Below are 26368 nucleotides of genomic sequence, written 5' to 3' on the forward strand. Positions count from 1 at the left end.
ACTAAATTTTATCCCTTACATTGTCGTATGTATTAAAATATTTTTGTTGTTGTTAAATGTATGCATCAAACAGAAACAAGAAAAACAATTAAAACTTGCTTTGAAATTCACAAGAATATAAGCAGGTGTAATCACATCTAAAATTGAATATACGGTACAATGAATGAAATAAATTTAAAAAACAAGAAGGAATATTTGTAAGATATTTCTAAGATAATGTTAATTTAGATTAACCGATGTACTGGTGTACAACCTGGCTACTTCATCCCATGTACCAAAACTGATCTTTTGGTCATTGAGGAGCTGGATTTAAGATCATGGCTGCGACTATTGCCTAGGTAATTATTATTATTTATTATTATTATTATTATCTTTCATTTATATAGCGCCAACACCAGCGCTTAATACAATATATATATTCAAGGGGTATGATAAGATGAGAATTGACAGACTAAGACAAACCGATACATTAGGTGAGGAGGGCCCTGCTCGCAAGCTTACAATTTTGAGGGAATGAGGTGAGAACAAAAATAAGGCACAGATAAAGAGTGAGATATCTCTTGTAGACTTGAAAAAACTTTGAAGAATGATTAAAGGAAATATGTAGAAACGTTTAGGAAGGATCACTATTTTAAAAGCTGTGATTCGCCCCACATAAGAAACATTTAATTTTATCCAAGACTGGATGTGCAAGACTGATTTAAGACTAAACTATTTATCATAGCGGTGGTACATTGTGATTATCACTTTAATTAATGCATCAGGCATTCCAAAACAAATAAGCATTTCTTTAAAATATATGTTCAATTCGGTCGATCAACTGCCAACTTTGGTATCTTAATATTATTCAAGAAAGCGGAAATTTCTGATTTTATAGACTACAGTTTTGGGGTTTGATAAAGGGTTTATTTTTAGCTGTTTGAACGCTCAGGTTTTTCAGCCGTTATAAGCATATTTTAGCTAAATTTAGTGCGAAACATGTTGTGTTTTACCGCCAATGTATCCGAAGGACTGAGGAGAGCAGCAGTCCCATCTGGTATCTTTGATCATAGATAATAAAAATCATATTAAAAAAACAATTACAAATGTATCCCAATATTTGGTATTTCTACTACTAGTAGTATTAAAGGAAAAAAAAACATCAACATTAGGATTTAAAAAATAGCTCTTTGTAGCTCTCTAAACAATAAAAACACTTTGTGGTATTACTCTTATTATAATCAGGGGATGTAGCTAAACATAAATTCAGCAGTGGCAGCTACATTGTTTTTTTTTACATATTAGTACTAATAAATATTGCATTATGTGTATTAATACAGTTTCGATAAAGTGCCTTACTTGTTCTGAAACAAATGTATAACATTAAAAAGGGAAATAATAACTAAATAAACATAAGGTAAAAATAGCCAAACATCTCTGGCCTATGAAAAACACTTGGTCATTACATTTATATGCAGGAAGATTCTTTGGCAGTGGTTATTATGGTTATCATATATATCACAATTTCTATCATGTTATATTTTATCTAAATGAGTGTCTAATGTTTATGCTATACTTCTTCTACCATATTGGGTACCTCTGGTACTGAAGAAAATAACCCAAAAGGCAATGACTAGCTAAAGCCCTTGAATGTTGGTTAGGTCACTTCATCTCAACATCACAGGGTTACGATACCCATAGTCTCAAGTAAACACCAGTCTCATTCTAAATAATTTATGTGAAGTTTTTTTTTTTCACTTTACCACTTTTTGTTATAAGACAAGGATGCATATGTTATACTCATTAATTTGCAGTGTTCACCTTTAGACCATTATTTTATCATATTATGCATTGTGGTTATGCTGGTGCAGGGCCGCTATCAGAAAATCTGTGGCCAATTAAAGAACAAATAATCTGAACTCCTGCTCTAAATTGCAGACATAGATTAAAGGCTGCAAACCCAAAGCCCAGCCCTGGGACCTAGATTCCACACATAGGACTTTTCCCAGCACCCACATTGCATCCACACGACCTGCCTAGCACCCAGACTGGATGCATAAAACTTGCCATCTTTTGCCCCAAACTGCATGTCTGTGCCCTCTTTGCCCCAAACAGACTCCCTGTGCCTACAAATAGCCTGCCTGTACCTTCTTTGCCCCAGTCTGTCCAAGCCCTCTTTGCCCCAGACATGTGTCCAAAATACACATGTTATAGAACAGAATATAATGAACCAAATATATTTTGAATGTTTTATTCACTTTATTTTTTCAATGCAATTTAGCTACAGTGTGTAAATTAACTATAACAAAAAGTCAAATTCTCCAAATACTAAAACAAAGTAGCATATTATTAGGTAAGATGCCTCTAATAAAATCATGTAACAAACAATTTACTTCTCTGCGTGTATCACTATGTAATATGATACATATATACAGTATACACACACATACATAGTATATATAAGATAACATTAGAAATGTATTACGACTATAGAACAATTCATTGTCCTTTATTCCTTTTTTAAAATTGTATCTATGTTTTTCTGTCGGCCCCTATCAAGGTCCTTAGTTTCACCCATAAACAAAGACAGATAGTTTTTCAGCCACAGGACCACATTAACATAGTTCATCAGCAACTGAGGTTCCATTGGCCAGGAGTCAACATCACTGGACCCATCATGCAGAGACACTTTTTTTTATGTATATTTAAGCAAAACACAATTTTTTCTAAAAATGTGTGCTCCCCTGATTAAAAATAACTTGAGTTTGGAAAATCTTTAACTAACTTAACCCCTCCCTGGAATGATTAAAATAGCAAGCAACAGCATTTGTTATTTGGTATTAACTTTATTTGCAACTTACACAAAATGTGATTCCCCTTTGTTGGATGTATGGAGGCCTTCATTTTAAAAATGAAAAAAAAAATGTAAGAAGTAAGTTAGGCTCTGTAAAATAGTTCTTAAAAATATGCGAATAAAAAATAGGATGGACACATTGCAACAAGACACATTGTCTATATTTCATCCAAACATGGAATTGACCTGAGAATTCATTTGAACATTTCTTTATTGACATCTTTCTGAAAAGTGGCATTCAGATAGGTAATGATAGCAATCAGTACATCACCTTCTAGAGTTTGAGCCACAAAATATAAAAACAAAACATATTTATTTTTCTTATTGATATCAAAGTAAAAAAAATGCCATATTAGTTCTGCCATTTTCCATCATTTAGGAACAAGAGGATTTTTTTTTATTGAACAATGTTTCAGTACTACTTAAATAGACCTTTTAAGGTCCATCTTGAGTTATCTCTTATGGAATAAGCGCCCTATTTCATGACCATATGTGATTAGCAGTTCTGTTGTTACAGCACATATCGCGATATATATCCTTTGTTTCACAAATGACAAAAAAAAGTTCCAAAAAAAACTAAACAAAATAAGAGACTACTTTTATAGTAATGGAAGACCTGCAAACTAGTTACCAAGCAAAATGTGAATTCAAAAAATGTTGAAACTGGATAAACAGGGAGTATTTTCAGAGCTGCTCGTTGCTACTACATTAGTCAAGTTTTTAGTCTAAGGCATATAATTTTTTTAAAAAACTTGAATTGCTCCTTAAAACATTACAATTCACCAAAGTGCACTAAACACAACATCACTTAAAACACCTGTTGTTACATGCACACTTTGTACAGCACATAAAACTAGTGCTAAAGGTGCGCTAGCCCATTGCAAAGAGAAAACTTGGATTCAGCACACCAACAGGAATTCACAGGGTGCCTTACAGGGGTGCAGACGAACAACTGCAAAACAGATATAGCAAGGAACGGATGTTAATATAACAACGTTATCAACAAAATGACAACAATATACCCCACTAAAAAGAATAGATCCTTTTGAGAAGTAATTTGATGTTGACTATGCAACCCAAGGTCAGGTGTTATCGTGTGACCTCTACTGTCTCCAAGACTAAATAGAGAAAAGGGTATGCACACCGCATGATGTTGTACAGTTTGCTTATTTGATGTGAGTTGTGTATTGCGCAACACACCGGTGGAGAACACTCGTTATCTTAGATTTTCCAACACTTTAAAATTATAGAAAAAAATGAGAGTTGAAAAGCATCACATAGATAAATATAGGTACATGAGGAACTGCTATGTTCAGAGCCTTATCAGGAGGTACTATGCATATACAACCCCTCACCAGGAGAGGAAGATTAAGTTACAGAATTAGTTCAGTTTCTTTTGCGCAGGGTAGTTATGTGACGCCTCCGTATCTTCAGGTGTAAAATCTGTACAGAAACCGTTGGGGGCAGAAAGGCTGTCCAAACAGGTTTCCGAATCCGCCCTGTCTGGATAGAGATAGTCTGCAGCAAAATTCGGATTCATTTTTGCAAACCTTTCAAAGTCATCTGAGAAGAAAAAGATATGTAAGTTAAAACAGTGTTAAAGGGATACTCAAAACTTCTGAGTCCAAAACTTAGTAAAAAAAAATAAAAAAAATAAAGTAGCTGTAAAATATATAACAATCATTACTGAATATAAGATCACCAGGTAATCATGGTCCTCCCTCTGAGCTAAGTGTTTACCGAGTCAGTGAGGTCTGAGACAGGACAAACCTTTGCACATTTATAATTTTACCTTTTCCTGAATGTTTAATAAAATAAAACTCGTAAGAAGTATTTTCTGTTACTATGGCTGCTACCTATCAGTGTCTGCTTTTGTGTGGAACGGCAATTAAGTGTTCCTTGCAAAAGTTATGAATCTGGAAAATGTATTTGATTAAATAATTACATTTGTACTTGCAACTTTCTCCTAATAATAGTAAATGCATATTTACAATGTGTATGTTTTATGCTATGGTAATGCAGGAGGAGAAAAGTCTCCTAATACACCGAATGCCAATGCAAGATAACCTCGAATGCGTTCCCATTTAATGATTGAAATGCGCCTTTCCTTCAGCAGTCTTGGATTAATGAATATAAAGTGTCAATACTAAAAGATCCCAAAACATATTTGTAGTGAAATCTAAATTAATATTTTTGACATATGTACTTACCATATGTGATTTTACCCTTATCCTCCCCATCTATAGCGCTAAAAAGATCTGTAACATTAAGTTCTGATGCTCCCAGTGCGGTCTTCAGGATTATAGCCAATTCCTCTTCTACAATGGTTTTACTGCCTTCTGACTCGTACATCTTTATGCAAAAAAAACAAAACAAAAAACAAAATGTTACCCTATGCTTTACTATTGATAAGACTTACCTCCATTTTGGGGTCCCTCCGCACTGCTCCCAACAGCCGCTCACTCCCCTGCGAAGGGGTCGTCTTCTGAGGTCCTCCTGTGATGTCTGAGATAGTGGACTTCTGCAGCACTTGCCAGCTCACTTGCTTGGTGAATTGGCCTCACAGTAGGCTACGTTCCAGCTCATCCGGCAGTGCACGATCACGTGATTTCACATCTACTTGTGTGCATATGACATTATTAACCCCTGGCTAACCTCTAGTGACCTGGAATTTACTCATTTTCAATTTGGACTGCCTATATAAACCCTGGACCTTCAGTGTCTCATTGCCCTTGGTTGGTGTAACACTCCTGTGTTGTTATAGTATCTTTTTGTTGATGTTGTGCTTCTGTCCCTGTCCACTGCTTTACAATTTGACCTGATTGAAGAATTCCTCTGGTTCTGACCCAGCTACGTTTGACTTCATCCGTGATTTTGCCTTTGTTCTCGCTGACACTGCTACTTTCAGCACAAATGCCTCCGGCCTGCTAACATATCCTGCTAAAAGGAGCCTTGAACTATTTCATCGGTACAGCCATTAAAAAAGTTGTACGAGCCTCAGCTCAAAAGGATATCCAGAACTGGCATTATTGCCAAGATTTGTGAAGAACCTTTTAACTTCATCATTTTGTAACTTGAATATACACAGTATGGAACTTACATAGATACACATATTTATATCCAGTATGTTATAATTATCTCGGTCTTCTGGCATTATATTATTGGTGGTTTAGGGTGATAATGGCTTAAAAAATTCAATCTCTATAATTGTTTTAGATGTGCCAAAATACTGGAATTCTGCTAAATCTACTACATAGAAAATTAACTTTAAGTTAATTTAACTTAATATTTAATTCCAATATTTAATTCCATTAATAAAAAGCTGTATATTTGGGCAAGTTTAGAATACAACTTTGTGATGTGAGTTAAAGCCATAAAGAAGGCATACTTAAAGAGACAGCTTATGGCCCCAGAATTAATCAAAAAAGGAGCACTGACGCTGGAGCCAAGTAGGAAATAATTTCAAGTGCACAGAGATGAGTTATCCCATTGGTAATCCTAACAATTGAATTATATTTCTAAAATAACTAAATATATGCTACTTGCCTTAAATGCCAGCTGAATGGTTTCTAATGTCTTGGAAGGTCTACACACAACAGACAGGGCGATGACATACTCTCTTAAGTCAATGGTGCCTTTATTTTCCTTTAACAGAAAAAAAGATAACATCTTAGAACAAACTTTCTCTAAACTAACCTGCTAGTCCATGTTCCAAAACTGTTTTCATTAAAACCAATATATAAAAAACCATGGGTTCATTTTAAAACTATTTCCCTAAAAATGTTCAACTTACAATTTAATTCTGTCTATGTATCCCTCTAATCAGTAACTAATACATGGGCACATTATATACTTTTGAAAGATTCTGTATATATTTAGAATTTCATTTCTTATGACGATGATTCAATGGCAGAAGTACACAAAGCTAAGTGTATTAAAAGAGATGGAATATGTATAATTTCTCTTAAAAAATGGTAATTATTACAGGAATAATAATTAGCATATAACACTCAATGCATCGAATTTTTTTTATTTTTAAAATAAGTTTTACAATTTTACGTGCACGCTTTTGGTACATTAAACAAGTACTTGACTTACATCAGTTTATAAAGAATCATTGCACATTTTGACCACAAGGAGGCACTGTTGACTCATATGTAAAGGAATCCTTTGTACTTGCTTATTATTATCAACACAGATTCCTGCTATTGTGTAGCATTCTGTAAGTATACTGTAGACAGGCATCTCTGGTATAAATGTTCACCAGAATAGTGTTGATTTTTCATTAACAAGTATAGTCTAATTTTTGTGTACACTATGGTTATGTCTCTAATTTGGGTGTGCATAAAGTTTTAGTAGCTCCTGTGTAGATTGTGTTCGTATTTAGTTTATTTTATTTAAAACTGACACAAAAAAAAATTAGACATATACAATCTTCTTATATTAGCAAAGCTGATCAATGTACTTTTCCTACCTCATCAAATAAGGCAAATAGGTCCTCTAATTTATCTGTAACTGGGACAAGTAAGTACTCTGCAAACTCATCCAGTTTGATTTTTTCACCTTTTCTTTTCCTGGCGCTTTCAGAGAATTTATCCAGCTCCTTCCCAAGTTTCTCTGGTTTTAGACTGTGAACAAGATACACGTTTGACACTGACATGGTTTACATATAAGCAACTCTAAACAAAAATATTAAAAAAGCAGCTTCAATTACAAACTGAACAAAATGCCCCTGCCATGTTGCCTCTCCGGTGGTTTACTGGAACTAAAATTATAAAGAATCATTGGTATGTATATTCATATTATTAACATTGATTTATATGACATATAACTTAACAGTTATGGTTATGCCAAACTCAGACAGGGACAGACTGAGACATAATGTATAGGGAGCCCTGTTTGCGAGCTTACAACCAAGAGATCTCAGATTTATGGGAAAGAAGCTTCCGCCACTCCATAATTTTGAAGCCAAGGTGCTCAGATATAATATGTAATGCTTTTCAAGCCAATTTGTTAGAAGCTGGCAGAAAGGAGTAGGGCTTGATAATATAGTTTAACAGTAAAACTCTACTTACCCAAGACTACGAACACGTCTCGCAAACTCCAAGAGAGAGGAATCTGAAGGGATGCGAAGCTGACCATCGGCCAGTGCTAGCTGGCAGTCTTCAAAAGAATAATCTGTGACGGACATACCCAGGGCCCTGCAACATCAACATTTATACTAACACTTTTATCATCAGGAGAAAAAACTCATAAACATTTCTTGTTTGAAGCTGTAGTAGCATAGCCACAAACTGCAGACACAGAGTTTTGTTATGTGAACAGCATTACTGCTTCAAAATCAGACTTAGAATGTGATTATATGTTTATTTGTTTTAAATATATTTCCAATATATTAACCATAGTTCAACCATTTGATCTGTGGTATGATTATCTTTTGCTGCGACACAAGAAACCTGCATCAAACAGTAGCTTTTCAACTCCATCTGCAGGTCTAAGTTATCATTGCAAACTTAAAAATTGGTGATGTCATTTGGGAGCAGAGCCAGGAGTGCTGGATGAAGGAGTACCTTGCTTTTAAAACTACAATAGTGCACAACACACATATACACAATGCTTGCACAGAAATACACAAAGGCCAGGATGAACACTACAATGTGTCAGGCTGCCAAACCAATGGAACTCCCTCACACCCCTCTTGGTTTTGCAACCTACAGTACAGCTAATATTTGAATCTGGATGCTGTCAGGCTCCATCAGCCCCTATGTTACACAAGACATAAAGGCTGAAGAGAATTGTACTGGCTACCCTAGGCATATGCATGATAGAAGGTATACCAAAGTACATACTTGGCCATTACACGTCTCACGTTGTGTGCATACAAATCCGGGTTTTGTTTTTCCTCTTCAGAGGGAGTATAAATTGGAAGGAACTGCAACATAAGTGGGATATATAGGTATAAAATAATTACAATAAAACATTGCAAATAATGTTTGAGTGTATGGAATTCTGGCAAGGATCACCTTTCCTGTCCTAACAGGTACACATTCATGCTACACACAATTACACTAACACACATACTAACTCACTCATGCTAACACAAATTAATGCTGACACACACCTACACATAAACACTCATGCTGACATACTCATGATAACACACACACACACACACCTCATAAGCTTCTTTCAGCGCATTCAGTGTGGGATAATGTAATATTGTATGACATTACTCTGTTGCCCAGCCCCTCCCTGTATCTATATTTTCTACTATTAAACTCAATGTATTGAATGTCTGGGTAAATTCAGCATAAGTAAAACTATTTACAAAATCTATATTATGCAAATGAAAATGTTTACTATAATCCAATCCTGTATTTAACCATTATATAATTTAAAAGATGAAACATTTACAGTCTGTCCATTTGGTATAGTACGCTTTGGTCAAATATTAAAATATAAAAAATTCCATGGAAAAACCTTACCTCAATTTCCATATAATTGTGAAATTGGCATAAAGAAAGCCATAGTATTTTCATTCTACAACACAGAGCACAAAAATACATTATGACAGATCAGTGTAATAATACGGGTCAGTCTTCTAGTACTATCTGGGCCTATGTTTATAAGGTTACGCACTGTTTAGGGGTCTTAAGGAGAGCAGATTAAACATAGTCTTTTGTTGTAGTTGATGCATTTTATTGGGCAAGTCACATAAGCCTTTGGAACCTTAGATGTCACTTCTTCAAATTATGAGATCCCATCAACTCTGAGTAACAGACCTTGTAGGCCCCAAAAGCTTATGTGACCATGCATCTTTTTCAATGCTCTGTGTTATCCCAAGAAAATATTTTTTTCCATCCATCTATTCTTGGGCTAATACAGCTATATGGGCATTTTCCTTATTTAGATTACATGCGCAACTTCATGTATACAACACATGAATACATGTATTCACACACATGAATACATTATCTCTCTACAGTTTTTCTTTTCATGCATGCATACATATTTGTTTTTTGTTTTTATGTGATAATGTTATTTACTTAATTTACAAGATATTTTATTATTTTTGGATGGGGAACAATACTATCCAAAGTTCTGGTGACCTGGTACCTAAAATGCATTTACAATGCTATGTGGGTAATTGTTATACTCTACAGCAATAAACTATTAACTGAATAAACATTTTAAACTTACGCTCCAGGGCCTTGCCATGTCCAGGTTATTGTGTCCTAGGAATGTTAAGAAAACACAATGTCACATATCTGCATTTATTACCATTATTTTCTAATTAATGCTACCGTATAGTGCTAACATGGTGCTGCACAACAGGTAGATGCAAACACGCAAAAAATGCATTATCACTGAGTGTTGCAGTCTTATTTGTTCACAAATATTCTTCTATAGAATAAGTAATGAAAAAGGATCAAAAATACATCATAGAAAATAATGTTCCAAAAGCTTGTATAACTTTGTTTGAACACTTTAAATGCAATGAGTAATTCTTAAAGATCATTCAATTTCATACCTCCCAAAATTTCAAAATGTGAAAGAGGGACACTTTATTATTATTATTTTTTTTAATGTCGCGGAACTCACCGATACAAGCAATTACACTTTACAATGTCCCGATCATTGGAAGAGCAGTCCACAGCAGTAGATATTTTTTTAAATTAAAAAAGGCTAATGTTAGCCTCCCTCCTAGGACCCTTACACACTGCCTTAACACACACCTACACTTAAACACACATATACACATACACTGCCTTTACACACACATATACACTGCCCTTACACACACCTGCCCATAAACACACATATACACATACACTGCCTTTACACACACATATACACGTACACTGCCCTTACACACACACACATATACACGTACACTGCCCTTACACACACATATACATGTACACACATATACACGTACACTGCCCTTACACACGCATACATGTACACTGCCCTTACACACACACAGTGGCGGAAGTACCGGGGTCGCAGGGGTCGCGACTGCGACCGGGCCCTGGAGTTCTCCCACTCAAGGTGGGCCCAAGCAGGGCCGGACTGGCCCACCGGGATACCGGGAAATTTCCCGGTGGGCCCGCAGATTCGGCCGGCGGAGCGGGATTGGGAGCCGCCTCCGGCGCCAGGGGCAGGCTGGGCAGGGGGACAAATGCCCCCAGGCTGCTCGAAATCTAATCTAAGCGGCCACTGGGTGCTGATGCGGCCGGCCGGCGCTACTATAATACTTGTTTTTTAAATTTTAAAAATGTATTAAAGTAGCGCCGGCCGGCCGCATCAACACCCAGCAGCCATGTGCGATGGCCGCCTAGTGATGGGAGCAGCGTGAAGGGTGAAAGCTCCGCCCCCTCGCACGGAGCTTTCACCCCTCACGCTGCTCCCATCACTCTGCGGCCATCAGATTGCTGGGAATGTAATCTAAACGGCCGATGGGTGCTGATGCCGCCGGCGGGTTCTGCTTTAATACTTTTTTTTTAAACTTTATATGGCAAGCCGATCCAGCTTGCCATATTACATTAAAAAAAGTGTTAAAGCAGCACGCATCGGCCGTTTAGATTACATTCCCAGCAATCTGATGGCCGCATAGTGATGGGAGCAGCGTGAGGGGTGAAAGCTCCGCCCCCTCGCTGGAGCACCGGATGTCGTGTCAGTGACATCCTGTCAGGATAGAGAAGAGAACAGTGTGCAGCTACCAGAGGACAGAAGTGAAGAGAAGTAGAAGGTCAGTAAACTAATGTATTCCACCATACTTCATCCTTCTGCCTCCATCCTGTGGTGGGAGCGCAAGGTATGTCACTTCAGACCTCCCTTTAGTACTCCCTCATCACTACACGTCGGCTATTGCTGCAGAGTGCAGGGATGATGTCATATCCCCGTGCTCGGCATTATTTGCCGCCGGGTAGTGATTAGGGAGCAGTAAAGCGAGGTCTGAAGTGATAGACCTTGCGCTCCCCAATGTTGAGCTGACTAGAGGGAGATTGCGATCTCCCAGCTAGTCTGCAGGCTGCAGTTGCTGATCGGGTGGCTGTGGGTCGAGATCTGTACTCATCTCAGGTGCAGATAGGCAGGACAGAGACCCAAAATCGGGCCTGTCCCACTTAAATCGGGACAGTTGGGGGGCATGCAATTTAACAGTGTACACAGGCTACTTTGTTGAAATATCCAAGTAAATACAAGAACAGGGCTCTCTCCAACTTATGTATCGGTTTGTCTTAGTCTGTCAATTCTCGCCTGGTCATTCCCCTTGAATGTATGTATTGTATTAAGCGCTGCGTAAATTGTTGGCGCTATATAAATAAAAGATAATAATAATAATAATAATGTATGCTTTATATGCTGAAACTACAATCCAAAACTATAACATGCATACACATTTGCCTTTTTAATGTTACTGTACATACTTTTATAGTATGTATATCTGAAATATTGAGGGATCTTTGCTTTTTCTTTGTTTGGATATTTGGCTTAGTTAAAACACTAGCATTACTTACATGTTTGACAAAATACAGGGAATAAAACTGTGTCTTTGTATATACAGTACAAACATAATATGTTGATAAGTTCTCCTACATTATTTACCATAGCATTAATATTATCTTTTATTTATATAGTGCCAACAATACATATATTCAGGGTATTTGACAAGACTGGCATTGACATGCTGAGACAAACCGATACATTAGGTAGAGGGAATGAGGTGAGGAGAGGACAGGTAGATTTCAGTATCATCTGCGCATAGATGATACTGGAAGACAAATTAGTTGATTAGTTTCCCAAGAGATGAAGTGTAAAGACAGAACAGCAGAGGGCCAAGGACTGATCCTGGGGGGACACCAACAGAAAGTGGAAGAGGTGATAATGTCTTGCCAGAGAAGCTGACAGAATGAATGATTAGACAGACTTGAGGAAATCCAGGAGAAAGTTGTATGTTGTATTCCTATAGAAGAAATAGTCAAGAAGAATGTGGCAGTATCAAAAACAGCAGAGAGATCCAGGAGTATTAGGCGGGAGAAGTGACCTTTTGCCTTGGCAGAGTCATTGGATACTTTTGTTAGAACTGTTTCAGTAGAGTGAAGGGGTCTGAAACTAGAATGTACAGGGTCAAGAGGAAATTAGAGGAGAGGAAGTTAGTAAGGCATTTGTACACAATCCATTCAAGCAACTTAAAAAGGAAGGAGAGAGAGCGCAGTAGTGAGTCAGACAGATGGGATCTGAGAAAATATTTTTTAGCAAAAACTGTTACATGCTGGTATCGGGAAAGCGTGTATGTAGAATGATTAATGTTTTGGTGGGACACGTAGATCAAATGTATTTGAGTTTTATAGTACTTAGGTCTATCTAATGCAAGGATGCATAACTTTACAAACTTTACAAAGTAAAACAGCTGCACCTTTTACTTAGAAACCCTTATTAGAGCTAATTGAGTAATTTACAATGGGATTTCTAATCATAAAACATTATCTGTAATGCTATTGCAATGCGGGTATAGGAACCGGTCTATGTTACTTGATTCTTTCATCTCTACATCGCAGGCTAGAAAAGTTTACAAAGGAACATTTCATACCATTTTGTTGGGGTATCTTATAACCACAGGCTGCACAGGTACACCAGGAATGAATGCTCCTGAAAAGAAAATTCAAATGGCAACATTCTGTCAACACTGTAAAACGTAACAAACAATATGTTACATTCTTTTACTTGCATGATGTAACAATTGTTTAATGTTTTACATACTATTACTGTAAACCTTTGACATCATATTTTAGACTTGTCCAAAAATCTTTTTAACACTCTACACACAGAAACATAATGCACACAGTTGTATGTAAGACAAGTAGAAATGCTGCTTTATGAGCAACTAATGCCCAGACATTTTCCTGGCCCTTTATTCAGCTAAATAATAGCATTTTACATAGCTGTACCAGTGGCCACTCTCTTCCATCTGGCAGCACCACTGGATATACTGCGCAGGCACACACACCCAGTGCTTTCTTCACTAACAGAATTCAATCATCGTATTTATATTACAATAGAATTGTGCAGGTCTTGGCTTCTCAAATAACGAAAGACAGGTACATACTGTCAATGTTTACTTGGAATCCCCACTGCACAAAGGGTCATGGAATGAGACAAACGGAAAGATATCAATGTACACCCATATGTGCAAACAAAAGCCCTGATGGACTATTCATCCAGAAGTAAATAATGTTATAATGTACTGTAAATATCAGAACATTCAGATACACAGATACTCCACAATAATACCAGATGCAATTATTGGCATGCCCTGCATCGTGCTATTGTGTTTTCGGTTTAGAAGGTCTGCAAAAAAAGCTGACATCAACATATCACATTCAGCCTTCCCCCGTTCGAACACTATCGACAAGTTCATACCTGGCTTGAAGGTAATGAGACATGATCTGTTGGTACACGTTCCTTCTGGGAAAATCATTACCTGGAATAAATATATAAAATAAACACAATGTAATTCAGATCAGTTTATCGGAACATGTCCTGCATGTACTTATTTTTTTTTAATAAATAATACATATAAGTTCTGCATATTACATTTTGTCTCTGTCATAAGGTTGATTAATTTGTTCCTATTATTAGCTTCTCAGCCTTTTCTTTTGTAAGAAGACCCATGACACTGACTTAGGATATCTCAATTTCAACAAACAATGCATAGTAATCATAGTAATCAAAAGTAGACCGTATGAGCAGATTAAACAGATTGACAAACACCTTCTCACAAATAAACACATTCCAACCAATGATGGCTTATTTGTGCAATCACGGAGTCACAACTCTTGGTGGGGCAGTTGTAAACAATGAGTGATAATATTATTCGATTTGTAAGAACACATAAATTAAATGTCTGTCCATTATCGGCAGCCAACAACCAGATGTGTAGAAGCTTGTGCTTGGAACAAACTGCTTGTAATTTGTGGAACATAAAGACTCAATGTTCTCCTAGTTATGTACAGCCAAATTAAAACACAAATGTTAATTAGCACAGTCAGATTACCGTAGTAATACAAGCAGTACCAAACTTATAAATTGGGAATAAATATCTGCTCCATCCATCTGGTTAAGATGTTGCACCATTTTGCAAAGGGAAACCTTTAAAGCAACACATTTTTAATCCTTACTGGCATTTCAGTAAATTCTGGCTAATAAGTCACCCACAGGGTTCAGCGCAACCTCACCTAACTCAAATGGTTCAGCTCTTACCCCAAAATCGTCTGCTATTAGTTTGGGGGTTCTGCAAGATTCTAAAGAGCTTTAAGGTTTGTCCTTAGTGAGAGGCTACAGATATCTTGGTTTACACACAAGATGGACATGAAAGATGCTTGGTAAACTACCTGCATGGATAGTTTGTTGTGTGTGTTTTCTTTTTCTTACCTGTGGCCACATCCCATTAGAGTGAGCACGTCTCCGGATCTCCTCTACGGTTTTCTTTCGAGAGTCCTGGTCTGAGCGGGATACAAATACTGGTCGAATGTAATTGATTAATGCTAGGGAGAGAAGTAAAAGGGATTGTAAAATCAATCGCCAAGTGTTCAATGAATGTTAAAATGTTTAATGTAGCAAGGGATCCTTGGAAAAAACATACAAATCAAGGGTTTTACATGCCAAAAATATAATACACTAAATGTGAGCTACTAAATCAAGGCCTGACAAGCAAAAAACTAATAAAACGTTCTAACATAAATAGGTTATTCATAACAGATCAGGGTTATCATAATTCTTTCGTGCACGCTTGCAAGATTTCTCAAGGGCTGCCCCTATTCTCTGGAATATCCTTCCTTGCTTATCCATCTTTCCACCTGCCTTCGATCCTTTAAAAAATCCCTAAAGACCCACTTCTTTATGGTCGCCTACAACCTCACACGTCAATGCTCTTCCTCCCATAGTCCTTCAGCATACCTTTCTCAGTCCCTCTCCAGCAATATTTATACTAATGTTGGTCTATCCCTAACAGTGGCACTTTTATCTAACTCCCGCTAGATTGTAAGCTTGTTTGAGCAGAGCCCTTTCTCGCCTGTTGTTTTTGGAAGTCAAATTGTTATGTTATATACTATGTCCAGTCTACCCAATGTAAAGTGCTACAAGACATGAAGGTGCTATATAAAACAATAAATACTAATAATAACCATGAGCCATGGCAAAAAAATGTCTCTCCCTTAACCAATGTTTTTACATCCTGACTACCAAGGACAGTAATTTAATCATATGATTATCTTCGCTCCCAAATTTTCTATATGGCTCAGACTAGAAAAATACTGCTAACTAACCCCTACCTGATATCATTAAACCTACCATATGTGCCCATGCAAAGCAGTTCTGAAAGCAGCAATTTGTAAAATACTTCCATAATGCAGGTAAATATAATGCTCATAATATAAATAAAACATACTGTATATTGAACATGGACATCTAAGATACTGTTAAAAAGCCACAAAAGCAGTTTTTCATGTTCTCACAATTAATGGAGTAGCATACACTGATGAGCCATAACATTATGACCACTGACAGGTGAAGTGAATAGCACTGATAAAATTGTTTTCATGGCACCTGTCAGTGGGTGGGAAATATTAGGCAGCAAGTGAACATTTCGTCCTGAAAGTTTCGTCTGCTTGTGTGGTCAAATACAACAGGAGAGCTAATGTAGCTCAAATTGTTGAAAATGTTAATGCTGGTTCAGATAGAAAAGTGTCAGAACACACAGTGCATCACAGTTTGTTGCATATGGGGCTGGGTAGCCTCAGACCAGTCAAGTCTGTTGACCCCTGTCCACTGCAGAAAGCACCTTCAATGGGCACGTAGGCATAAGAACTTGACCACGGAGCAATGGAAGGTCTGATGAATCACATTTTCTTTTACATCAAGTGGTGTGAGTTGCTTACCTGGAGCACACATGGAACCAGAATGTATCCATGGACGTCCAACCTCTCAATTTACAGGACTTAAACAATCTGCTGCTAATGTCTTGGTACCAGATACCACAGTGTACCTTCAGAGGTCTTGTGGAGTCCATGCCTAGATGGGTCAGGGCTGTTTTGGCAGCAAAAAAGGACCTACACAATATTACGCAGGTGGTCATAATGTTATGGCTGATTGGTGTACGTTGTTATTAATAATGGTGGTTTTTGGTGATAACCAATATATATTATTTGGTTTTGTCAACTGTATTATTCAATGTGCCTTGGCTGGCCATAGTGGTGTTTTTTGAGATGCAAAGCAGTGAGTCATAACTTACTTCCCCATACAGGAATGTCTTTGCTTTCTGCTTTGATCACAATGGACGCCATTGTCATAGTTACTGGAATGGCATCGAAATAGGAAGAGTGCGGAGCCAGGGTCAGGATTGGAGCTTCCGCTGGCAAAGCCTGTCGACCCTTCACAGTTACCCAGTGAAATCCTCCAGCAAACCACATTGTCCTCATAATTACTTTCAGTGCTATGTCCAAAAACCTGCAATGAAACAGAACTAATAAAATGTTCTCAAATCAGCAAAATGAGCAATGCATAAAATGTGCTGTTCCAGAAAACATATGTACTGTACAGGGCCGGCCCTGCCATGGAGCAGAGTGAGCCAATTGCCCCAGGCAGCACTTTTGAAGAGGTGGCACTTTCCCGCCCCAGGCGCTTTTTTTTTTTTTTTAAGCGGAGGAGAGAGAGGGTGGCCGAGTGGTTTTCGCTTATCAAGTTGTCAGTACCTGCTCCGCGCCCCTCTCTCTCCTCTGCGAGCCCTCTAGCTCGGTCTCGGCTTGTAATACTAAGCGCCGGAATATGACGTATAATTGAGGGTTTATAGAACAGTTGAATATTTCAAATCAGCAGCTTTACAATGAACTAAAAATTAGCTTTCTTCCCATAAGAAGAGCTGAGCGAGGCCTTGCACAATGCATACTTAATGTTGGGTAAAATTGAGGGTCACCTCAGCATGAAAAGCTTATTGGGTTGGCTCTCCATAAGATACAGGGCAGCTTTCCAGCACAACCCCAGTTTAGCGCAGGCTAACCCATCAACACACAACTAGTCTGTGCTGTAAATTGCTATCTGTTGATTTCATAGTCTACAAGATTTTTAATCCCTATAAACATATCCATTTGCTTACCTTTTTACTTTCCACAATAAAAACTGTCACTGACTGGACAAGCTGATGGCTTTGTTTGCCGTTCAGCATCAACAAGCTTAGAAGAACCTTGCTGAACAGACAATCTGACTTTTATGAATAACTTTAAGTAGAAAGGGGGAAAATCGCAGCACCTTTTACATTTGGAAAGATTGAATAAAGGTCTGTGTTGCTTCAGCACGGGCCAGTCAGTTGTGTAGATTTAATTGCAATAGAAAAATCAACAATTTTTGTGACACTTTTCACACACATAAAATACAAATGCCTTTTCAGTTGATCTAGAATGCAGTTGTATTTATATATCAGAGCACTCAATGAGCAAATAATACTATAAAAAATTAATTATAGGATATGCAAATAGGCAATAAATCATTATTTTATGAATCGCTTATTTATCGGGTCACTGAGCCGAATCTCCAGATACAGTATGTCACTCTTATATAATAATACACAATATAAAAGCAAAATAGCTTGGCGATTGATTGCAAAATAATTCTACTGCACACAATGTTTTTGTCTTGAAGATAAATAATAAATGATTGTTCTCAGTAAGTAGCACTGGAAACACACTATTAGGCCAACACTTTTAATGCTAAATTTCCAGACTGAGCCACTAAAACCTATTACTGATGATGTTCAAATATTAATGCCACATCGGATTACTTTGTAACTATTACAGCCTGATAGCATTTTCACATTTTAAGTGTCCATTTGCACCTTTGTGGTTATAACACAATGAGGGTTTATGTATGAAAAAAAAAACATTCTGGTTGATTTTAAAACGCAATACCACCAACTGTCAGGGTTATTGGAATAGGGTTCAGGTGTCAGAGGCATGACCACTGACTAACCTAACCACGTCAATGTGTTGCGAGAGGACTGTGACAGACCTCTATTATTTTCATGGCTCACTGGACAATACAGGGGAGATCAGAGGACTTTCTCACCCAGCCCAAGATGCTCGGTATCAGCTCAGTTAGCCAGGCCTCCCTGGTTTCTGGGTGGAGCCTCTGTGTACACCATTTTCCTGTGGTGCCATTGTGGCCCCATCTATTTTGCAGAAGTACTCCAAGAGGCCAGAATAATTCAGATGGATCTGCGAAGAAAGAAAAGCATCTCTGCACCACTCTTTCTCTGTGAATCCTTCTGAATTATCCTGACCCGAGTCCTGCTGCAAAAGGGCAGAGCCACTAGGACAGCCCCGCCCCATTCCTTCATTCAGAGGAAAGGGTGGGTGCAGAGGTTGTGCCCTTTTGCAGAAGTGGGAGGCCTGGTTACCGAAGTTGAATTGGACGAAGAAAGAAGACATAAAAACAAGAAGAGCCGAGAGAAGAAGCGGAGCTGTGGAAAAAGAGACAGCCACAGCGGAGAAGGTAGGGAGACATTGTGAGTGAGCATGAATGAGTGTTTGAAAGAGTAAAAAATGCAAATGAAAAGTCAGAGGTCTTTTGTTAAACTTAAAATTTGTATACATCCAAATGCAGAAGTCTACCAGATACACACTCGAGTGTGCAGGGTATTTTGAATACAGATAAAAGGCAGTGACGTAACCCCTTGTTCCTGTCTCTTAGTACTAGATCGAAATAGTTTAGAAAGGGGCCTTCCAACCTGGAATGCTCCGGTCAAAGAAGGGCCCTTTCTAAACTATTTTAAACCGGCATGGGGAGACAAGATCATATTGGGATCACGTTATGTCACATGACCCAGTGGTGAAACTGAGGCTGTTCGCACAGTGTGCGCGCACAGCGAGAAAGCTGATGGAGAGGTGAGAGGTAAGCAGGGCAGGAGGGAGATGAATGTGTTTGTATATATGCATGTATATGAGCATGGATGTGTAATTTTCTGTGTGCATGGATGTGTAATTGTGTGAGTGAGCACAGATGTGTAGGTGTTAGTGTGTGACCATATATGTGTAAATGGGGAGATGAAGTGTGTGGTAGAATGAATGTGTACGTGTGTTAGTGAGTATGAGTAAGTGTGTGTGCAATTTGTGTAAGTGTGTTTACATATGTGTGCCAGAGCGTAGTTGGAAGGAGGGCAAGAGGCAATGATGGCGTAGACCAGCTGTTGAAGTTGTGGACACCTCGGGGCAATTTTCGTCCAGGGCCCTGTACTTTCTAGTTACGTCCCTTATAAAAGGTACTTTGCAGCACAAATTTTCCCAAGCCTCATATTTTACAGAAAAGGTTCATTCAAATTGTACTGTACCAATCATCTTAATGCTCACAGATTACAAAATCTACTTTTAGCGCTAAAGTGAAAGTTTCTATTAGCTCTGAGAGATGCAAGATCAGTTTATTCACAAAGACTCACTTTCTCCAACAGGACATAGGCATCTCAAGTTCCTTTTCTGTACGGCCCACTGCAGCGACAAAGGCGAAAGGCCAAGCCAGGAGCATCATGAAAGCGGCAAAGAAGAGGCGGATCGGGAAAAGGGTCAATGTCATGATGAAAATCTGCAAAGAGAAACAAGCCAAGGTTGCTTAGATGGGTTATATTATTGTGTTACGCGAAAGGAAAATGGTTGTAAACCAGTACGATTATTTCCAGGAATAAAAAAAAAACATCTATAGCTTTACATATTAAGGGCCAGTCTTGCTTGTTTTCCTTCCCCTCAGTCATTATTGATGCATTATTTGCTTGCTTCACTGACCCTGTCTGCCCACGAAGCAAAAAGCATATTAATAATCATATGCATTTCAATTCAAATATTTTTAGATAACATCATACGCATTATGTGTAAGCTTATAAAAGGACAGTGTCCCTTTTGGACTAGTGAGTAATGGCTCAGAAAAACATTAAAAATATTTGGAAATGCGGTGGTGCTGATGTGTAAAGTTACCATAAATGCAAGAAAGGTGCAATGTTACAACTGTTTTTAATTTTTGTTACAGTGTTAATTGCGAAATGTTGTACAATATGTTGCAGAGTTTTTGAACATCAAAAAAGTTCGAATTTCAGCCAACAAAAGAAAATTGTTTATGTTTATCGCAATAACACAAGGATTTGAGATATTTCCCTCTAATTCATATACAATTATTCCCACCCTTCTCATAGCACTGGAGACTTAACTAATCGAAGAAGGAGTTAATGTATATAATAGCTGAGTGTTCCTGTTAATGGTTTTTTTTCTTCCCCTGTAAATGTATGTCCTTTGTTTGCAGGTGAGGCGTTCTGCCAAAGTACGTTAATGTGCATTCTTCATTGGGGGGGCTGGTACTGGAGTGTCCCTCTAAGTGTCGTAGCACACTTAGCACACATAAAGTTTGACTTGGAACGGGATTTTCTACGTTTGAATTTGGCTGACCATGTGTATCATAAATAAGCATTGATATTTGATCAAATTGTAGATTTCAACAGCATTTTGGCAGCAAGATGTTGTTACATTTACCCCTATTAACCCCTTAAGGACATTGAAAAACAATGCATCTTGAGCCCGTACATGTACGGGCTTTGTCATTAAGGGGTTAATTTACCTGAGGTAACCTTATTTAGGTTTATTAATTAGCAGTATTAGTTTAGACCATGAATAATAAAAAAAGTTAATATACACAAGCAGGTTCCACAGAAAATAATTTTATAGTTGTTTGGCTTCATGATCAGCTAGTAGCAGCAGATATGGATGCCATAGCATTATATATCTTTCTCTTATATGCAGCAATGGTTTCCTCAAAGGACTAATGCTCAGTAGCAGTTACTGTATTCCTATAGAGTCAGAAGAACTCAACAATACACTCACTGGCCACTTTATTAGGCACACCTTGCTAGTACTGGGTTGGACTCCCTTTTGCCTTCAGAACTGCCTTCATTCTTCATGGCATACTTTCTACAAGGTGCTGAAAACATTCTTCAGAGATTTTGGTCCATTTGGACATGATGGCATCACGTGGTTGCTGCAAATTTGTCGGCTGCACATCCATGATGCAAATCTCCCGTTCCACCACACCCCAAAGGTGCTCTAATGGATTGAGATCTGGTGACTGTGGGTGCCATTGGAGTACAGTGAACTCATTGTCATGTTCAATAAACCTGTTTGAGATGGGTGACCCTGCCATCTGAATGTCGCAGCTGGAATTGACTCAGACCAGGCAACGTTCTTCCAGTCTTTCATTGTCCAATTTTGGTGAGCCTGTGTGAATTGTAACCTCAGTTTCCTGTTCTTAGCTTACAGGAGTGGCACCCGCTGTCGTCTTCTGCTGCTGTAGCCCATCTGCTTCAAGGTTTGACGTGTTGTGCATTCAGAGATGGTATTCTGCATGCCTTGGTTATTTGACTCGTTTTACCTTGGTTATAACGAGTGGTTATTTGAGTTAGTGTTGCCTTTCTGTTATCTCAAACCAGTCTTCCCATTCTCTTCTGACCTCTAACATCAACAAGGCATTTTCGTCCACACAGCTGCTGCTCACTGGGTATTTTCTCTTTTTCTGACCATTCTCTCTAAACCCTACTTGAAAATCCCAGTATATCAGCAATTTCTGAAATACTCAGACCAGCCTGTCTGGCACCAACAACCATGCCATGTTCAAAGTCACTTAAATCCCCTTTCTTCCCCATTCTGATGCTTGGTGTGAACTTCAGCAAGTTGTCATTTGATTGATTGGCTTATTAGCTATTTGCGTTAACAAGCAATTGAATAGGTGTACCTAATAAAGTGGCCAGTGAGTGTATATTGTAAATGTAAGTGATCATTCTATTTAAGACACCCCATGATGAATATGGAACATAATGCCTTGTTAATGAGTTACAAAACCCTAGCTGGCCCGACAAAGAAACAGATATAGCATCACAAACTATTTAGAACCTTCTCTTCAGATGTAACTTATTTTCTTCCTTTTAATCTAAAGTCTAAAGAACTCTGTTAACAGCCAATATTTACAGCTCTTTCTTTGCAATAGAAGACCATGAGCTTTATCACACTACAATGTATTCCTCCTATGTGCAAACTTGAAATGGATTGTCAGAGAGGATTGTCGGAGAGGATGAACATGTGGGAACATAATCTTACACATCCATGAATTGTTTTTTATGGGATACGGTTACAATAGTAGGTAGATGAAGAATCTTTGATTAGGTATGACCTCATTTTACTCAGGAATCCTACTGATAAGATTTAAGGTTGTGGTTTTCCTGCATTAGTTACACAAAACAATGTCAGAAATATGAAGATAACATAGATGATATAAAAAATGGGTTATTTATAAAGTGTTATTCTTGTGTGAGACAATTCCATTGATTGCTAAGATGATTAGACCGCGTTTCAAATGATGAATGCAAAAAGCTGTTTCTAAAGTCTTCTTGACAAATGCAGAAACAGAGATAAATAAAAAAAATCTAGTAGAATAAAAAACCGCAGACCAATTCATCTTACATTTTTATGTACAGTGTTTTTATTTTTATTTATTTTATTTTATTACTACCTGTAAACAGGGACACAGGGGAGATAAAGAACTCTTTTAAAACCCCTCACTGGAACCAGTGTATTGACAATTTTATACTGGTTAAATCCGAGCATTTAGTAGAAACTGGAACTATTTTCAGGTAGTGCACTGATTAATTATGTAGCAGGCAGGTTGATGGCCCCTAACAAAACCGTTACAGTTGCAGTGGAACCATTCCTTCCAAGGAGCTGCCACAATAAGTCAGAGATGTTCCCATCTAGTTCAGAAGCTTTGGCAATTTCATAATCTTCTGTTAACCACTGTGTGGTACTAGTCATTAGACCTGAATGGTTGGGGGTACAATGAAGGAAACAAACTCAGAAGGAGGGTAAAGAGGTAGGGGTATACTTATTTATCCACTACTACTTATCTTAACATGCCATTAGAACAGCAACAGAGTAACACCTCAATTAAGACCTTAGACAATTTATTATGCGGTTTTGGGTGTGAGGAATAGATACAGGGTGGCCACCTCTAAAGCCAGTTTTAAACTGAATGGATTACTTCTCAATGACCTCAATTCTCCTCTTGCACATTGCTAAATGCAGCCCTGTTTAATCTGAACTTTTTTTAGTTAGTTAGCATTGACTTTTTCTATCTCTGACTGACTCTTAACTGTTTGACAGAGGCAGTGGCAATTTCACAGAACTCAGGCAACATAGTCAACGGCTGAGAAATCCTGAGAGGTCATATTCTCTAAATCTTTAGCTTTCAATGAAGTGAAAATTCATTAAAAGCCACTTCATTAAAATTATTTAAGATCTCCTAAAATGATCACAACAGTAATCAGTCTACTGAGAAACAAAAGACTGAAATATGAAAAGGCTTAATTCAAAGTGCAATCAGTAAATTAGTGACAAGGTAATTATGGGACCAAGCTTTCTCTCCCCCCCCTCCACAAGTGCAAATACGCTGGATGTGTAGCGGAAAGGGTCAGTGAGGCAGCCCAACTTTTATCCTCGGTTGTGGCCTACTATTTGATCCGAGTTGCAGCCTACTCCACAACCACGGAACTGTGCAGCAGGGGAAAGGAGAAGGGAACCCCTAACTATGCCAGGTAAGGGTCAGTAGTGCCTGACAGTGGGTGAATGTGGTGCATGTATACACCTGTGGCTAAGTGTGGTTAAGATGTGTGATGCATGTCTTTTGAGTGTGTGCTTCCTATGACTGAGTGGTATGAGGGTTTGAAATTACACTTGAGTTTTCTTCAGGGTCCAACAAATTACCAGTATGAGTGTGAGCCAGTGGCTCTGAAAGTTTTATTGTTTGAGCTTGCATCAATGGTCAGTGCGGTTATGAGTAGTCAGTGTGTTTGAGTTACACTTCCACCTTGGGGAATTATGGCCTCTACAGGATATTGATAATGAGGCCCTTATTTAAAACACATGAACGCACAGGCATGCACCAGTATGCAACATTTTAGAAGGGCACAAGTAACTTATTTAGCACAGGATCAGAAAACAGTTTGCTTCACTTATCGCTGGAAAAAACAATGTGGAGACAGCTTGGATTCATTTTTCATTGGAATGCATAATCTTTATGCATACTTATCATTTTTTTAATTACTTTTGTTGCCTTTACATTTTCTTGGCTCACAAAATAACTTTTTGCTTCAAAAAATTCTGCTTAAACAATGGTGTTAATAATAATACACTCATGCACTAAAGTGAATACTTTCTCTTCAAATGCTCCTGCTCTCAGATGATCTCATAACTATTTTAAAGGATATCTAACACAACTACATTTGTGTTGCTACTCACATTAATGCTTAAGGACAGCTATTTCTGTGTTATATCACGTGGGATCATTTCACAGTAATGGAATTCTCAGTAAGTCTGTGAAAAGACTGACTACGTACACACACACTAAATGGACTTTTATGACATTGCTTTCTAAATACATTAATATGTAGTTAGTACCTCTTTGTAGCTATAACAGCTTCTACTCCTCTGGTAAGGCTTTCTACAAGGTTAGTAGAACATTTGCAAGGTCAGGCACTGATGCTAGACCAGACGGCCTGGCTTGTAATTTCCATTCCTGTTTATCCCAAAGGTGTTCGATGGGGTTAAGTTCAGGGCTCTGTGTGGGCCAGTCAAGTTCTTCTACGCCAAATTCATCCAACCATGTCTACATGGACATTGCCTTGTGCACTGGGCTAAATTCATGCTGTTATAGAAAAGGGCCTTCCCCAAACTGTTCCCACAAAGTTGGAAGTATAGTAGTCTCCGAAATGTAGTGGTATGCTGAAGCATTAAGACTTCCCTTCACTGGAAGTAAGGGGCCTAGCCCAACCCCTGAAAAACAGCACCATACCATTATCCCTCCACCACCTAACTTTGCAGTTGTTACAATGCAGTCAGGTAATGTTCTCCTGGCGTCCGCCAAACCCAGACTTGCCCATCAGACTGCCAAACAAAAAAGCGTGATTTATCGCTCCACATAACACATTTCCATACCAGTGTCCAGTGTCAGCTTGCTTTACAGAACTCGATCTGGCATTTGGCATTGCACTTGGTGAGGCTTGCATGCAGCTGCTCAGCCATGGAAACCCATTCTACGAAGCTCCTGCTGCACAGTTTTTGTGATGATATTAATGCCAGTGGAAGTTTGGAACTCTTTAGCTATAGAATCAGCAGAGCGTTGACGACCTATATGCACCAAGCACCTCAGAACTCGGTGACCCTGCTCGGTCACTTTGTGGGGTTTTGGCTGCTGTTCCTAAACACTTCCACTTTCTAATAATACCACTTACAGACATACCTGGGAACTCTCTGGGTTTGACCAGGCGATTGCCAGGTGAGCACCGCTTCTCGGGGTCAAGACCTGAATCCTGGGTCTTGACACGCCCCACTGCCCGCCCATTTTTCCTCTACCGACGTCAGGGGAACCTCCCACAAATGTCACGGGACTGCCCACTGACGTCAG

At 38.3% G+C, this 26368-nt stretch overlaps 1 protein-coding gene across 1 annotated transcript in view; it reads right to left on the reverse strand.

Moving 5' to 3' along the window:
* Positions 1 to 4094: 4094 nt before the first annotated feature.
* The window catches only part of LOC128497254 (lysophosphatidylcholine acyltransferase 1-like), a 33795-nt gene continuing 11521 nt past the window's right edge, over positions 4095 to 26368 (reverse strand). Inside the window, exons 2-14 of the mRNA XM_053467225.1 lie at positions 20319 to 20461; positions 17127 to 17341; positions 15269 to 15381; positions 14258 to 14318; positions 13428 to 13486; positions 10034 to 10068; positions 9319 to 9373; positions 8683 to 8765; positions 7909 to 8034; positions 7308 to 7461; positions 6380 to 6478; positions 5044 to 5185; positions 4095 to 4396 (exon numbers count right to left, since the gene is read on the reverse strand). Coding sequence (XP_053323200.1) covers positions 4215 to 4396; positions 5044 to 5185; positions 6380 to 6478; positions 7308 to 7461; positions 7909 to 8034; positions 8683 to 8765; positions 9319 to 9373; positions 10034 to 10068; positions 13428 to 13486; positions 14258 to 14318; positions 15269 to 15381; positions 17127 to 17341; positions 20319 to 20461 — 1467 coding nt within the window. The 3' untranslated portion in view covers positions 4095 to 4214. The remainder of the gene's footprint in view (positions 4397 to 5043; positions 5186 to 6379; positions 6479 to 7307; positions 7462 to 7908; positions 8035 to 8682; positions 8766 to 9318; positions 9374 to 10033; positions 10069 to 13427; positions 13487 to 14257; positions 14319 to 15268; positions 15382 to 17126; positions 17342 to 20318; positions 20462 to 26368) is intronic.

This window comes from Spea bombifrons, chromosome 5 (genome assembly GCF_027358695.1).
Source record: "Spea bombifrons isolate aSpeBom1 chromosome 5, aSpeBom1.2.pri, whole genome shotgun sequence".
Taxonomy (NCBI): domain Eukaryota; kingdom Metazoa; phylum Chordata; class Amphibia; order Anura; family Pelobatidae; genus Spea; species Spea bombifrons.